The sequence below is a fragment of the Oncorhynchus nerka genome, linkage group LG2 (assembly GCF_034236695.1).
Source record: "Oncorhynchus nerka isolate Pitt River linkage group LG2, Oner_Uvic_2.0, whole genome shotgun sequence".
NCBI lineage: Eukaryota > Metazoa > Chordata > Actinopteri > Salmoniformes > Salmonidae > Oncorhynchus > Oncorhynchus nerka.
The window spans coordinates 83,048,224-83,065,679 of record NC_088397.1 but is presented as its reverse complement, the minus strand read 5'-3'; the positions used below and the strand labels follow the sequence as shown (position 1 = coordinate 83,065,679).

At 41.8% G+C, this 17,456-nt stretch overlaps 1 protein-coding gene across 3 annotated transcripts in view; it reads right to left on the bottom strand.

The window, feature by feature from the left end:
• LOC115131812 (vitamin D3 receptor B-like) overlaps positions 1-8,059 on the bottom strand; it is a 95,730-nt gene extending 87,671 nt beyond the window's left edge. For 2 of the 3 annotated variants that reach the window (XM_065003739.1, XM_065003756.1), the window contains exons 1-2: positions 7,474-8,059; positions 7,149-7,228 (exon numbers count right to left, since the gene is read on the bottom strand). In XM_065003739.1, coding sequence (XP_064859811.1) covers positions 7,149-7,212 — 64 coding nt within the window. In that variant the 5' untranslated portion in view covers positions 7,213-7,228; positions 7,474-8,059. The remainder of the gene's footprint in view (positions 1-7,148; positions 7,229-7,473) is intronic. The other variant, XM_065003748.1, reaches the window with a different exon arrangement.
• Positions 8,060-17,456: the final 9,397 nt, after the last annotated feature.

Genomic DNA, 17,456 nt, shown 5'->3' with positions numbered 1-17,456 from the left:
ATGCAAAGGTTTTTGACCTCTCAAACACTGCAGAAAGCTAAAACAATATGATGCGCCGTGACCTTATTCATTCAGCAACTTACTTACAGTACCAGTCAAAAGTTTGGACACACCTGCTCATTCAAGGGTTTCTTTTTATTTTGACTATGAAACTATGAAATAACACATATGGAATCATGTAGTAACCAAAAAAAGTGTTAAATGTGGTAGTCACCTAGAATGCTTTTCCAATTACCAGGTATGCCTTGTTAAAAGTTAATTTATGGAATTTATTTCCCTCTTAATGTGTTTGAGCCAATCAGTTGTGTTGTGACAAGGTAGAAGGTGAGTGAAGATAGCCCTATTTGGTAAAAGTCCATATTGTGGCAAGAACAGCTCAAAAATGCAAAGAGAAACGACAGTTCATCATTACTTTGTCAGTTTCTTCAAGTGCAGTCGCAAAAACCATCAAGCGCTATGATGAACCCGGATCTCATGAGGACCGCCACAGGAAAGGAAGACCCAGAGTTACCTCTGCTGCAGAGGATAAGTTCATTAGAGTTACCAGCCTCAGATATTGCAGCTCAAATAAATGCCTCACAGAGCTCAAGTAACAGACACATCTCAAAATTAACTGTTCAGAGTTGTTCATACCCCGGTATTCGGTATATACAGTATAGCGCCCAAACCTAGTACAATGTTACCACTGTGCCAGCTCCCCCTAAATGCTTTCTAATAAATGGCCTAAAGAAAAGCCCTGTCTGAAATGAAAACAACCCCCTACACCTTTGGTGTTTCAGACCGGAAGGAACTGGATAGGTGTAAGATTAAGTAAGCCTTATGGTCGAAGCTCCCATAAGACCATTGCAAAAGACTAGAGGGAATCGCCACCATCACATTGCTGACTTAAGGCATCAGCATGCTTCAATTCGGCTGGCGCCTAGCCGAGTTCCAAACGAGTGTGCTCGCATACACCTTTAAAAGACCTTCACTTGACAAATTATTAAAAAGCTGCAATAGTACTATTTGTCCATTTTGAGACGCCATAGCCACTTCCTCAAAACAGTCATAATTAATATAAGATAACTCAAGAAATCTGTCAATAATTTGGAAGTTTTTGCAGAGGAGATCTTAGTTTGGTATAGTATTTCTCAATGAAAAAATTTGCATGGAAATGACCTGTCTCTCATTGAATGAAAACAAAGTCTTTATTGAAAAATCCATACTATTGACCAGTCACCAACGAAGGGGCATAGACTTTGGCTAGCGACTTAGGCTTGCCTCAATAAAAAACAATTGTGTGCCTAAAGAGTAAAAAAAATCCTTACCGAAGTCCATAATGAACAAAAACATCAAACTTTCTACATTATAAATGCAAACTCTTCCGAACTATTTTGACTGGGAAGCAACCGGATGCACTTATCCACTCAATCAGATCTGAAAAAAACTGAAGACGTGGGGGCTAGGGGAAGGGAATAGGCCAAGGAATTGGTTTTATTCATCCTGCTTTCTTTCGATCGTATCATGTTTATCCAAGATCTCCCATTCTCTAGGCTAGAGCTGCATGTACCATACATTGATTCTACAGGCCTCCAAACATGTCTGCTAGGCGACTTGACATCTCTACTTCCCTCATCATCACCTCTTTGGCAGAGGAAATGTGATTGAGCGAGGTAGTGTTGTGGGGAGAAATTTGGCATCCCGACTAGGTTCAGATAATCTTATTACACGGTCTTATACATAGCAACAAGGAACTGCACGTTCTAGCAACAAGGAACTGCACGCATGTGGCTGTGTGCCACCGACTTAATTAGGGGCGTGCCGCTGTGTATCTTGTCAGTACGTTATCATGCGCTTATAAATGCTCTCGAGTGCATTATGAGGTGATAGTGATGGCAGAGAAGTAGGCATTGGTCGAAAAAGAAAGGAAATTCATGAGCACCACTATAACTACTCCACCCATGCTCTACCAAGGTTTTCCAGCACACAGCTTTGACCTGCTACAGTAGCTATGTTTGTCTATTGTACTTCAAACTATGTGTAGGCAGGCTGCTTAGGATTCAAACTCTGGGTGTGCCGACATGGCCATACTCGTATTCGGAATCGTATCCGCAAGTTGACAGTTGATAGTCGGATCGGGTGATACATAAGTGTTTTAATATGCCTAATTAGATGTTGGCAAAATAACTCACTGCACATTCTCACTGCAAAAAAACCTGCAGATTTGGAGCAGCGTGCAGAGGGGTGGGTCTGTGTGCCTTCAACTTGCAGCAGGCAGCCAAGTTCGCTTTCACTCGGTCAGAATGTGCATCACCGGTTAAAATTTTCCCTACACTTGCCCCGCTTGTTAGATATTATGCACATTGATAGTTTCATAGTAAACGTCCTTGCCATGTGATTTATCATAGTAGCAGGCAGCAGCAATCTAAATTATCAGACCACATACAAGGAAAAGTGATCGGGTGAAATTATGAAGTGAGTGGATGGAGAAACAACTTTCAATCGATCCAATCAAAGCAGCAGGATAAATGTACAGACCGCCCTTCTCTTTACACACAGGCAAACGAGCCAGTTAAGGTATTTCGACCACGTAGAACCTCACACATGAATCTAATCCAATTGTATTTGTTACATACACATGGTTAGCAGATGTTAATGTGAGTGTAGTGAAATGCTTCTGCTTCTAGTTCCGACAATGCAGTAATAACCAACGAGTAATCGAACCTAACAATTTCACAACAGCTACCTTATACACACAAGTGTAAAGGGATGACGAATATGTACATAAAGATATATGAATGACTGATGGTACAGAGCGGCATAGGCAAGATGCAGTAGATGGTATAGAGTACAGTATATACATATGAGATGAGTAATAGGGTATGGGTAGGGTATGTAAACATTATATTAAGTGGCATTGTTTAAAGTGGCTAGTGATACATTTTTTACATGTATGGCAGCAGCCACTCAATGTTAGTGGTGGCTGTTTAACAGTCTGATGGCCTTGAGATAGAAGCTGTTTTTCAGTCTCTCGGTCCCTGCTTTGATGCACCTGTACTGACCTCGCCTTCTGGATGATAGCGGGGTGAACAGGCAGTGGCTCGGGTGGTTGTTGTCCTTGATGATCTTTATGGCCTTCCTGTGACATCAGGTGGTGTAGGTGTCCTGGAGGGCAGGTAGTTTGCCCCCGGTGATGCGCTGTGCAGACCTCAATACCCTCTGGAGAGCCTTACGGTTGTGGGCGGAGCAGTTGCCGTACCAGGCGGTGATACAGCCTGACAGGATGCTCTCGATTGTGCATCTGTAAAAATGTGTGAGTGCTTTTGGTGACAAGCCAAATTTCTAAGCCTAATGAGGTTGAAGAGGCGCTGCTGCGCCTTCTTCACCACGCTGTCTGTGTGGGTGGACCATTACAGTTTGTCCGTGATGTGTATGTCGAGGAACTTAAAACTTTCTACCCTCTCCACTACTGTCCCGTCAATGTGGATTGGGGGGTGCTCCCTCTACTTCTCCCTCTCCCTCTCCCTTGGGAACAGGAACAATAGTGGCCCTCTTGAAGCATGTGGGAACAGCAGACTGGGATAAGTATTGATTGAATATGTCCGTAAACACACCAGCCAGCTGGTTTTCTTTTTGTAATCCGGGATTGACTGTAGTCCCTGCCACATACCTCTTGTGTCTGAGCCGTTGAATTGCAACTCTACTTTGTCTCTAAACTGACGCTTAGCTTGTTTGATTGCCTTGCAGAGGGAATAGCTACAATGTTTGTATTCGGTCATGTTTCCGGTCACCTTGCCCTGGTTAAAAGCAGTGGTCCGCGCTTTCAGTTTCGCGCGAATGCTGCCATCAATCCACGGTTTCTAGTTGGGGAATGTTTTAATAGTTGCTGTGGGTACGACATCGCCAATGCACTTGCTAATGAACTCGCTCACCGAATCAGCGTATTCATCAATGTTGTTGTTTGAAGCAATGCACGTGATCGAAGCAATCTTGAAGCGTGGAATCAGATTGGTCGGACCAATGTTGAACAGACCTGAGAGCGGGAGCTTCCTGTTTTAGTTTCTGTCTATAGGCTGGACACAAAGACAGTACAGTATGGTTTAGAAACTCCGTGACTGACTGACATGAGAAAGATGCTTGCTGGCACCCGAATACAAACAATACTCGGCTCACAAACGGATCCAGAAAATTGCCCATATCCGTTACTTGTTTTGTCCGACTAATCAGCACACCCCTCATTCAAACCTTTTCAAACAGCCTAATTCATTCAAAGTGTCTATAACATGCCACTCTGTACATCCCACACTTGACATATACATAATACAAGCCTATATTGCATGTTACACCCTGACTAGACCAGCCATATCGCGTGCACGATCATTGCAAAATAAATGTACAGTATATGTTATTCCATCATTTCATCCAAACTGCTCACAGGCATCTGCATAGCCAGGCGCTAAAATAAAACATGTATTATATTTGAGACGCTAGACGTGCTGCAAGTACTGCCTCTCCCATCTACTCATTGGTTTTCAGGAGAATACTAACCCACGTGGGTGAGAGCTTATTCATAGAAAATTAACTAGAAACTAACTTAGTAGGTTTCCCCTTTAACTGTGGATTAATTGTCAGAGTAGAGACTCGAGGTCAAAATTATACAAAGATCCAACAACAAAAAGGCCCATTCATGACACACAGGTTAAGGTAAAATAACAACCCAATGTTCACCTCCCAGGACAAATTAGTTAGCAACAGCAAGCTAGCCACATGTCCATGAATGTTTAATGTGTGTTTCAACCTGTCCCCAAATGAATATAGTTGGTTCACAGTTGCTTTTGCTATTTTAACCTACGTGTCATGAATGCGTCTGGTGGGGACTGACAAAATCAACATGCACACGATACCGCACGCGCAGGCCCGGTTTGGTCAAGGTGTTACCCGCCATACACATCATAGAGATCTATCTCTAGGGGGTAACATATAACTTTAGCCAGCAGTAGGCCTACCCCTACCCCATCATCAAGAAAACAAGGGGGTCATACTTTACATTACAGTGCTCTTAGGACTCGCTGTAATTAATAACAGTAAGTGTACACAGAGTCCAGGGTAAATGCTATTGTCATGACTTATTGTTACAATGTACTCGCACTGTAAGTAGGATTATGGTATGGGTTTGGGGTAGGGCTAAGGTTTACATTAGGTATACTGTTGTAATACAGTAAAACAATGAGTAGGCCTGATGCTCTTTACTATACTGTACTTACAGAAATATTTACACAGGGATAAGAACATGGTTATGTAAAGTGTTAATACATGAGGATATTCTAATCTGGTTGAAGAGGTTTATTGGTCTAAACCTTTTCAATCATCTAGACCTGAGTAAAGATCTATCAGAGTCAACATGAGAGAAATAACATATCAAAATCACAGAGAGCTCAAGCACAAATACAGTACCCTGATATCGCTTCACTAATCTTAATAGCTCGGGGGAAATATCAAATTCACATTTTCGTTGGATTCATTAGTGCCAACGAAAGTGTGCTACCTACAATAACATGACCTGTTGGGTCAGTTGACTCAATTCCCTTAGAGAGAGGCAGTATTCTGAATTCTCGTCATTTCTTATAGTGAACACTTATACGGCATCACTCGTCAACACTTTTGGCTACAAAGGCTGCGTAGAAGGAAAAGAAAGGACATTACCCACTTCTAAATGGAAACCGGAGCCGTGTTCAGTAGGAGCAAATGGGACAAAACGTTTTGAAACAGAAAAGTTGCTGCATGTGAACGTGTCCAATAAGAGCAATTATTTGTTTTCAGTTTGAAATCGTTTTCCGACCTTGTGTCCTACTGTGACTAAAGACACAACTGTGACAGAAAAATAAGAATGTGAGGTAAGGCTACTTACACGTCATCTATTTCCAGGATAGTTTTAGGCATATGGTGATACATTTGACAAGAAAAACAAATATAAGCCCTTACTGATTTTATTTAAACATCAGTGGCAGTCAGTGCTATTTAATATTTGGGAGGAAAACATTTTTGATTTATCAGCATGGCCTTATTTCTATTAAAGCGTATTGAATGACTGTCATTCATGTTCCATTCACCCAGCTCAATGTAGCATCAATAGGTTTAGTCTACTATATGATACTCAAATTTTCCCTATACCCATCATGAGGTTGCTACAACCTAGCCTACGAATTAAAGTTTATAAGGTAGGTGACAGATAGTGACACATTCAATATTGCCTCAAACACTCTTTCCTGCATCTAGCTGAGCTAGGATGTCCAAACAGTTGCAAATGAGAGTTTCTATTGGACAAATTCAGGTAGGTTTACCCGTTTCATTCCATTTTGCAATTATCATCTCAGTCTCCAGACTTGAACCCCATTGAAAAGCTGTGGTTTGAATTGAAGAAGGCAAGTCCATAAGGGCAGACAAATGATATCAAGGATCTGGAAAGATTCTGTATGGAGGAATGGTCTAAGACCCCTCCCAAAGTGTTCTCCAATTTCATAAAACATTTGAGAAAAAGGCTCAATGTTGTTATCCTCGCAAGCGGACGGTGGAAACAGGGACGGTGGAAACAGGGACGGTGGAAACAGAGAATCCAATCATTTTCACCCCTACCTTCTTAAGGGTTTTTTGTATTAATTGTTAAACAACACCTATTTTTCAGCACAATTGTATTAGTATAAAATAATATATTTGTTTTCTCTTTTGGACCATACAATACAGCTCAGTATTTGTATTATTTATTTGATACAGTATTTTTTTGATCATCTCCATCGAGGGACTCAATCATTCTGGACCCCAGTGGATTTGATTTAACCTACGTATTGAACCCATTAAGAACATGGTAGATGTTAAATCAGAGGGAAAAGTTGCCAGTGTGAGACACGAGAGGCCCATTTTGAAGGTCTAGTAACAGAAGCCTAAAATGTAACTCATGTTATGTCAAATAGTAGTAGTCTGGCATATTTGGGGCAAGGGTGTCTGCAATACACTCCAGCTTTTAAAGTGCTTATCTAGCTACATTTTTTCAAAGCTATGACAGATAATAAATATTTTGGGAATCTGGAGCTGAGCTTAATTGCATGAATGGATAGACGTATTGCATGAATGTATATGAATGCATGGATTTAAATCAGATCAAAGTACCTTACCTGATATTTTGGCATGCCCTTGTTTGTAGATGGAGGATAAAGACTTGACAACTCTCTTAACCATTTATATATCTCTAATCCTGAAAAAGTAGAAATTGGCTTAATCAATTCAGACTTTGTTTCAGACAGTTTGGTTGCTTGAATAATACAATTTGTATCTCTGTAAAGAAAATGTAAAACAATAATTTGAGAAACATGCGTGCAATGGTTGGATTGTAAAGATTATTTTGGTACACTGACATCCTTTAACACTGCGTTCATTTTGAGCTCGAGCAGCAGAATAGTTGTAGCTTTCACATTCCTTCTCTGCATGCGAGTTTCATACCTGTGTACAACTTTTCCCAAGACCAAGTTGCCCTTAGTCCGTTTTTCGTCGTCAATATCTACAGAAAACAAATCCTCTCCATGTTGAATTGCAGTAAATATGTTCGATACTGTGTAATAACTGCGTATTACAAAGACCCGTACGTGATCGACTCGAAATATCAAAACTATCACGCCCAAACGAAGGCTCTAAATGCTGGCTTAGGGGTGATACTGATCGTTAGCGTGTAGGGCTGGTTAACCCTAATTGCGCAATCAGTTTTAGGCGATGTATCAATTGTATTCAGACAGAACGCGACTGCTATGAACGAAAACGCCTAGTAATAATGGTTACGGTATTTACCTTTTTGTCATGCTCTACAAACGGCGAATTCTATAGAATAACTGTGAAATCCACTGTCTTGCCAGACCCTAAATAAATGGCCATTACTTTTTGTTATGCCCCGCCCCTGGACGTCCACAGTATATAATATGTTCCGTAAACCTCTCCAATAGCCAATCAAAGGTGCAATCTGCGTTAATCCCGTGTTTTGGTTGGTGGCATTTTACACCAACCCTGCCATGCTTGGTCGAGCCAAATGCTCGTAACGTGTGCGAGCTAGTCCCCTTCCCCCAAACACAGGGGTGTGTCATGACGTCAGAGGTAACGAAGAGGTAAACAACTTTGACCGCGTGAGCTTTAAAGCAACATTGTTTCACCGCAAGCACTGATCTGCTACAGCGCTACCTACTATAACGTTGTAACAATATGATAATATATGCACTGAAAAGGAAACGATATGATTATCTGCCACAAATATGTGCTATGCACTACTCTTTGTTATGTGGCCACATGTTTTGTGAGGTGGCAGCATTGTAATAAAGTATTGCGTTACAGGCTAGGAATTGAACATAGTAGTGTCGGGATGGATACATGACACCGATCATTTCATTGTCTCTGTGTTTGTATTATTATTTTCATCTTACTCAGCATTGTGCGTATGCAGAAGCCTGTGCGCATCAGAGCAAAAGGGGTGTGTCTGCAGTGTGCTGCGGATGTGGTGTCAGCTGCCTAAAGTAGCAGAAACATGCTTTGATGCCAAGATTGTTATGTAAATGGTTGAAACTATAGTTTACCTTGATATTCTCCCCCTCTCATTTCGGACAAACCAGGATACCCACGGAAGGAGGGTAAGGACTCAAATCCGACGTTACATCCTGCAATTTATATTTTTAGGTGGTTTCAGTTCGGTTGACTTGCATCGTCATGATTGATTGTAGAGTTTATTGATTTATTGTGTCAGTGACATACACGTTGTGTGTGTGACAGGATTGGGGGAGGCGGTTCGGTTGAAGGTCTGGGGTGTGTCGACTGTGTAAACACAGCAAATGCGACATAAAAGAAACGAGCGAAGGGCCCATTGGCCCATACATACCCTTCGAATCTAAACTCCCTGATCCCTACAAAGTCAACGGAATTAAAGGCAGGGCGCGGAATAGGTGCTACTAGAGGGTATGATTTGTTAAGGAATAGGCTACATATTCAATGAATGTTGGGAATAGTGTCTTTCAATTAAATGTTATTACATTTAAATGCCAGGTCAATGTAACAATACAGTAATACATTGAAGCGTTCATGGCCTACTCAAACGGGTTAATATTTTTATTCTGGGGTCTATTTTGATGACATATTCACCTAATCAAATAAGATAGTGTCTTCATATTGTGTGTTTATTAATGCACCATGTACTCCAAAGAGGACCAAATGCAGCGGTATCTTCTTTCAAATCTACTTGTGCCATATTGTGTTTCTCCAACACCCATCAAGTATATTGCAGCCTCATCACCTTCCCACTTATCTCAGGAACGATCCAACCATCAGCACAAGGTTCGTGCTATCCTAGGGACATTACTAATCCATTGAAGTTGAAATGTAAAATGATTAAGGTAAGGGTTAAGGTTAGGGTTAGGTATGGGTTTTGGTTAAGGTAAAGGGTTAAGGTTTGGGTAAGGGTTTAAGGGCAGGCACGTCCCAAGCACCCCAGATAGCATTGATCATCAGCACAATGCTGGGGGCTCTATGTCCCCCCTGCTGCTTCGGCACCACTGACTGAAGGTTTCACTTGCATCTGGAACCTGGGCCATTTTCTGCAACATAACAAATTCCATTAGATTCCACAATCTCAGCCCGACATCTGTGTGGTTTAAAGTGAAGGGACATCATGTCAATTCAAATTATAAAATGGAATCACTTCATCCATAGATATAATTGACCGTATGCGACGTGCTAGGCCTACAAGTAGGCAACATGTTTAGAATGATCTATTAATTCATTCTTTTTAATCTCATCCTAAACTTTAGAAATACTGGATCTGACATTGAGTGAGTGTGTTAATACATTAGGGTTTATCTCATAACTATGAGTGTTGAAGTTTAGAAGCCTTGGAAAGTGTGTAGTGGAGAGTTGATCCTTGTCCTGAAGCTTGGGTCGCCTTCAAACTGGCACCAGCTCAGGATCAAGCTTTTCTATTAATGGGGATTTATTTGGCTCCATGACACCTCAGTCAGACATATTTTCTGGCACAGCCATTTTGTGTCCTCAAATACCCAGTAGCCAGGTTGGCAGTTAAGCAGGTTGGCAGGGAGTAACCTAACGTGGCATTGAGTGACGAAATAAGCTCTAGTGGGCCAGAGTTGAGTGGGTGGGGCTAATGCTGGGACACATGTGAATGGAAATATAAATCGTGTCTGTTTCTGGAAATCACTTCCAGATCACTTCAAACTTCTACGAGAGTTAGATACATTTTTCACAGAAAGTGGGGAAAAAAACTGGCTTTAAAGAATGGCAAGCATATGTGCCACTGTGAACCATTTAAAATCATGCTGTTTTGTTTTGCCCCAAAATTGTGTAATAATCTGAAAAATTCACTGCAATTAGATGTGCTGGTGCCACTTAGGCAGTTTAAATGATTGATTGTGTATGTAGTTGAATGTGATTGCTTTTATTAAATGTTTTTAAATGTTTTATTGTGCTCAATTTGATTGTTTTATACACATGTATGTTTTAATATTATGTTTTTATTGTCATGTGTACAGTGCTCTCTTGAAAAAAATGTTTTAAGTTCAATGTGACTCCCTGTTTAAATTAAGGTTAAATACAAATATTTTAAATCCCATCTAGGGTACCATCAATTTAATTTCAAAGTAATTTTAATCTAGGGTCTGACTCTGGGAATTACTACAAAAGCATTATGGTGTTATGCATCTTATGTTTCCATGGGTCCGCGTTTTAATTGTATCTGTCCCTATTCAAATAAATTAGTATGAAAATATATAGCTCTTTATGTTGAGTCTTATCTCAAAATTTATCAATCATACAAATTGGGATGCTACAGTACAATCTCTGTCTTGCATTGAACATTATCAAAACCTCAGGAGAGGGGAATGATATTACATTAATGAACTGTATGAATCAAAGATCGGTATACCCATATAAGCACCAATATGTAGACATGCATTGTTCTGCGAAAACATGACCACATGACACATTTACTAAGGTTCGGTATCTCTCTAAGGTAATATCATTATGATATTTGGATATATCTGTCTTTTCAGGGAAAACATCCTTAAAGGGATTCTCCGGTACTTTTGCATACATTTTAGCCAGTAGTTCAGAAAATAGCGGCTCACAAGCCAAAATTGGTACTTCGTCACATATGTGTCGATATGTGCACCACATCATTGCCGTCGCTCTCGTTCTGCTGTTTGTGCATCTTGTCTGTCACTCAGATAGCTCATTATATAGAACAAGAATTGCTAGGGGGCTGGCCCACGTGGGGAAAAATGCAAGGAAAATGGCAGTTTCCAGAAAAACAGTCGCTTTCAAACTAGGGATTATGTGGCTAATTGGGGTAAAACAGTAATTATGCTAATATATTATGCATGTATGAACTACACATTGATTATGAATGGACATTTTAAATAACTCCACTATTCAAATAGTATCATACATTTTTGTTGGATATCTGGATTTTTTTTTTTTAAACGTACGTTTTAACCTGAGGACTGCTGCACACCGGAGAGAGGCTGGCGCTCTATTGCTGCAGTTGTGGAGGGGCCTGTGTGTGATCAGATGGGATCGATCGGAGGTAGAGGGAGAGAAACTTGGCTAGAGCCAAGACTAGCTAACCTGTAGCAGCCACAATGTTATTTATAATCCCATATAACAGTGCCTGTTTTGACTGGAGTAGCCTAGAGAAGCTAGCTAGGCTAATTGAGGCAACATGCTGCGCTTTCTCCCCAACCCCATTTAGATAAAACATCAGTCTGCCTGTTGGTTGCTTGTTGTAGCCTACTCCTCATTTCGCTAACTTTTAATTCTGTAACTTTATTCCATCTTGCATTGCATTAGTGATCTCTCACTCCACTTGCTAGACATTGAGCCTGTTTGCCGCTTTGTTTGGCCAACATAAACAACAAGCTACACACATGAGAGCTACCAGTCAGCTACCGGCCTTTTTATGGGACGCACGTTATAAACACTACATAGAACAGTTTGTTGTTTTATTAAATTAATACCCTCACGACGCCAGGACAGCGGAGTCAATCACCACCTTCCGGAGACACCTGAAACCCCACCTCTTTAAGGAATACCTAGGATATGATAAAGTAATCCTTCTCCCCCTCCCCCCCTTAAAAGACCTAGATGCACTATTGTAAAGTGGCTGTTCCACTGGATGTCATAAGGTGAAAGCACCAATTTGTAAGTCGCTCTGGATAAGAGCGTCTGCTAAATGACTTAAATGTAAATGTAAATGTAATACTTTGTAATGTCACGGTAAATCCTTGTATGTCACATTTTCATTTAATTTAGAAAAAAGCCATTAGTGTTCAAATTTTTTTTTTTATTCTCACTGAATTTAGATACTAACGACTGTTGGGATATTGAATATTCAAATACCGTGCACATCACTAACATTGACACATCCAGCCCAAAGCAGGAGGTTTAAAAATAACTAAGTAGTCTCCAAAGTTCCAAAACATGTCTTTAAAACGTGACATTGTATCATCACATGTTTTCTATGTTCAAAACAGAATGGTAAACACATATAGACTTTGGAGAAAAGGCATAATCGTCCCTATAAACATCAAAGTCCTTAACACAGCCACAATATAATGCCACCTTTATTGTGTTGCATGTCTTTAGTGAATTTAGGAGTGAAGACACTTCAGTCGCAGATGGAGATAGGAAAGATTTATCTATAGCCTAAGAATATTTTCTTCAAATCCTTACAATGTACTTGAACTTGAGTTTCTAGTGAAACAAAAGATACCTATATTTTCTCATGACCTGCCACCTTCTTTTCCTCACTGGTAATATGTGCATTTTTGCTGAAATGTAGCTGTTGAATTAATAATGATTATAATTATGATACGATCAGTAGACCTATCCATTTCCATATTAGCAAAATGGACCAGAGGGGTATCCTACATACCTGGTTTGAGGAGTTAGCGAGGTAACTTTGGTCAACTCTGAGTTCAGCTCAGGATAACCAGTACCATGAATGTGGCTCACCCTTTAGCCTGGTACATTTATGTCAACGAATGCTTAAGAAGTAATCCACTGGGCACAGACGTCAGTTCAACATCTAGTTTCGATTTATATTTTGTTGAGTTGTCAACCAACTTGAATTCAATGTGAAATCGTTGGATTAATGTTAAAAGTTGGGTAAAAAAAAAGACAAAAAGGATAAGTTGATGACTTTTTGCAAATCCAATCAGTTGCCTACGTTGACTTAACGTTCGTTTTTGCCCCGTGGGAACCTGCTCCGGGACAGGCTAACTCGTTGCTAACTCCATTTATCCTGAATGAAGAGTCTGAGCCGTGAGTTGAGGACCAATTCAAACAGATTCCCTCCCTCTAGCAAAGATTGCATTATCATCCCCTTCATTTGAGGAAGATGACCGATTAAATATTTTATTAATCTTTTTTTGTTGTTGTGTGTAACAAAAACAGTCATTTTTAAATACCTATCACATACATTTAGTAATAACATGATGCATTTGAAAGCGCAAGCACAGTAAAAAAAATTGTAAGACATTATCATAGGAGTGTGGAAAAAGAGCTGTGTATATTGATAAGCCCACCAAAACACATCAAAGACGGCCTTAACGATAGGGCGTAATGTGCGGCACATCAACAAGCCTATTTCACGTCATAGTCTGCTGAATTTGCAAGATAACTTTTATTTCATGTTTATTTTGGCAAAAATGAAAATGCGGCACTGACTTGCCAATGGATTGATGTTTCAACATTGCCTCAATGAAGAGTTCGGCCTTCGACTAGCCACATGCACGTGCAGTTGCAAACCTGCTAGATTTAGCAGCATGTGAACAAGCAATATCAACCATGGTAGTACGAATGAAGTCTGAGCTGGAATGTGAAGCTAGCTAATTTCAGAATAGCCTGGGTTTTGGTAACGTACAGTCTGCAAATACTGAGGGGTAGTACATAGCTAGATGTAAGCTATGTACTACCCCTCAGTATTTGCAGACTGTACGTCGGATTCAGTCTTTTACGATGATAACGTCATACTGTGCGAAGTTACCAAATTAAAATATTGATATCAACCTGGACAGATTGTACGATTTGCTTCAGTTCTATCGTCACATTCTGCGATTGAGTTGAGAAGCTACGTCAACTACAAGCAGTGTATTTGATCTGCGCATGTGCCCGCAGCTCAGGCCTCTCTTTATACTCATGCACAAGTGAAGTGAGTTTGAAAAGTTTTCACATACACACTTTATATGTCTGAACTCAAAATCAAATAGGCTACCCCAAAATAACATGGTCTCTGTGGTAGAATGTTTATTTTGATTGGCAATGTTGTGCATATATCAAAATCCCATCAGGTAACCAGATTTCAGATGTCAGGGAAATCATTGTTCTTGCAAGGCATGTAGACATTTAAATCAAACTCATATTATTCTGACTACTAAACAATAACCATATTATAACAAAATGGTGACTGTCTTAACAATGGAACACTCGTGGGTGCTTTGGTGTCACATGCAATTATGTCAGTCTTATTAAGAATGCAAAACTGGAAGTGTACAAGCTTGACATTTACAACAGAATAGATGAACTAACATGACACTTTCACCCACGGTTTTCACAACAGAGCTAACCTAAGGCCACGCCTCCAACAAGCCTCACCTCCAGATCCTCTAATAGGCTGCTGCCACTACATAGCCCCCTCCTGAGGGGTCAGTTGTCACCGACAAACCCAAAATCCTTCACAAAGTCCTGAAACCTGGACGGGGGTAATCGGCGGCTTGATTGCTGTCAAGGGGTGCAATCCTGACCTCGAGATGTGAGCCTGCATCAGTGGTGCCCTGGTGGCATTGTCCGATGGTCCAGGGCTGTGAGGAGGAGTAACCACAACATCAACACCTTGCTTTCCACTTCACAAGGTATACGAGGCGCCAGCTGATCTTGATGGAGGACCAAAACTCGTCCACGAATCCGAAGCTGGATGCGGTACATCACGTCAGAAAGTCGTTCAATAACCATTCATGGGCCTTCCCAGTGACTCGTTAGTTTCGGCCTCAGACCATGCTTGCACCGGGCGCTGTACACCCACACTTCTTGGCCAGGCTGGAATGGCTGACCTTGACAGCGGGTGTAATGTGCCCTCTTCTTTACCCCTGCTTCCATCAAGCGATGCCGTGCAAAGTCGTGGGCTGTGTCCAGGTGTTGCTGAAAGTGGTGGAGGTACTCCAAGCCTGCGGCTCCAGGAACCTCGGGCTCTGGAGGTCTTCCAAAGGACAAGTCCACTGGAGTGCATAGTTCTCTGCCAAATATCAGTGCTGCTGGGGTGCAGACTGTGAACTCCTGCACTGCTGACCGATAGGCCCACAAGCCCAATGGCAGATGTCAGTCCCAGTCCTTCTGGTGGTTAGAGGTGAGAGTGGCCAGCTGTATCATCAAAGTCTGACTAAACCGTTCGATGAGCCCATTGCTTTGGGGGATGCAGGGGGGTGGTCCTTTTATTGCACGCACCCAGCTTCTCACAGACTTTGTTGAACACCTTAGCATCAACATTTCTCCCCTGATCACTCTGGAGTTCTTCCACCAGCTTGTTGGCATTGGCTGTGGTACCCTGGTGGTCTGCCCCCATCAACCCATGGACAGCTCGTTCCATGGGCACACATGGAACGAGGCACCAGCCGCTGCCACCGAGTTTTGTGTTGGTTCCCTCCGTCTTCAAAACAGCACCCCATTGTGAATGGAAAGGTTGTCCCACTGGGAGTAGTAGGCCTTGGCTTTGGGGCACAGGGGTGAGACTCTGTTCCAGGCAGGTTGCTGGCCGGTCTCCAACCAGTACCGAACAGTTTCCAACGTCGGGTCACCTCCTGCTACCTCTTCAGGTCTTTGTCATTCCGGTGCTGAGATCCTGTGTGCCACCTGAATTGCCGCCACTGTGGACAGGAGACTCTCCTTTTGTTCCAAGCGTGGGCAGTGCTTGCAGTCTTCCTCTTCTCATGGCCGGCTACACAACGCATCAGCATTTGTGTGGAGACGACAAGCCAGGGTCAGAAATTCTGGAGTGCATCGACCACAGCCAACAACTCTCGCCAGGTGATACAGTAGTTGCGCTCGGCACGGTTGTGGCTCTGACTGTAAAAGGCCACCACCCGTAATAAGAAACTAGGCCAACGAGTAGAACCTTCTCTACTTAGAGAGGTCCTTGGGGGTTGGCCAGTGCCCCGACAACATAGTCTTGGAACTTGACCGCCCACTGCAGTAGGTGACACTTCTTGAGGTGGAGCTTGAGTCCTGCCTGCCAAATAGCAAGTAGAACCTTCACCAGAGATCCATGGAAGTCTACTGCATGAACAAGGAGGTTGTCCAGGTAGACCACACACTTGTTGCGGGGGATTGTAGCCAGTAGTTGCTCCATAAGACGCTCTAAGGTTGGCAGAGCGTTGCAGAGCCCGAAGGGCATCATGGTGAACTGCCACAGTCCTTGTCCAATTGAAAAGGTGGTGTTCGGCCTGGCTTCAGGGGCAAGCTCCAATTGCCAATAACTAATGCGGAGGTCGAGGGAACTGAATCACCTTGCCCCACATAGGTCAGCTGTCTGTAGTCCGCCAAGAAGCGCCATGAGCTGTCCTTCTTCTTGACAATGACTACTAAGGGCTGTTGGATGGCTCGATTAACCCTGTCTTCGCCACCTTAACCCTGTCTTTGCCACTCTGTCAATTAGATTAGAATTGTGAAGTAAGTACAATGTTGTTGATCCATCCTCAGTTTTCTCCTATCACAGCCATTAAACTCGGTAACTGTTTTAAAGTCACCATTGGCCTCATTGTGAAATCCCTGAGCAATTTCCTTTCTCTCCGGCAACCGAGTTAGGAAGGACGCCTGTATCTTTGTATTGATACACCATCCAAAGTGCAATTCATAACTTCACAAATGGGTATTCAATGTTTGCTTTTCATATTTTTCCTTTCTACGAATAAGTGACCTTCCTGCATTGGAAAACCTCCCTAATCTTTGTGATTGAATCTGTGTCTCCTTGGTCGACTGAGAGACCTTAAAGATAATTGTATGTGTGGGGTACAGAGATGAGGTAGTCATTCAAAAATCATATTAGACACTATTATTGCACACAGAGTGAGTCCATACAACTTATTATGTGACTAGTTAAACACATTTTTACTCCTGAACTTATTTAGGCTTGAGATAATAAAGGGGTTGATTACTTATTGACTAATTTCAGCTTTTCATTTTTAATGCTGGAGTCAGGACTCTGACTGGGCCAATCCAGAAGGGGTATTGTTTTCTGTTGAAGACATTCTATTGTTGATTTACTTCAGTGTTTTGGGTCATTGTCCTGTTGCATCACCCAACTTCTGTTGAGCTTCAATTTGCAGACAGATAGCCTTACATTCTCCTGCAAAATGTCTTGATAAACTTGGGAATTCATTTTTACATCAATG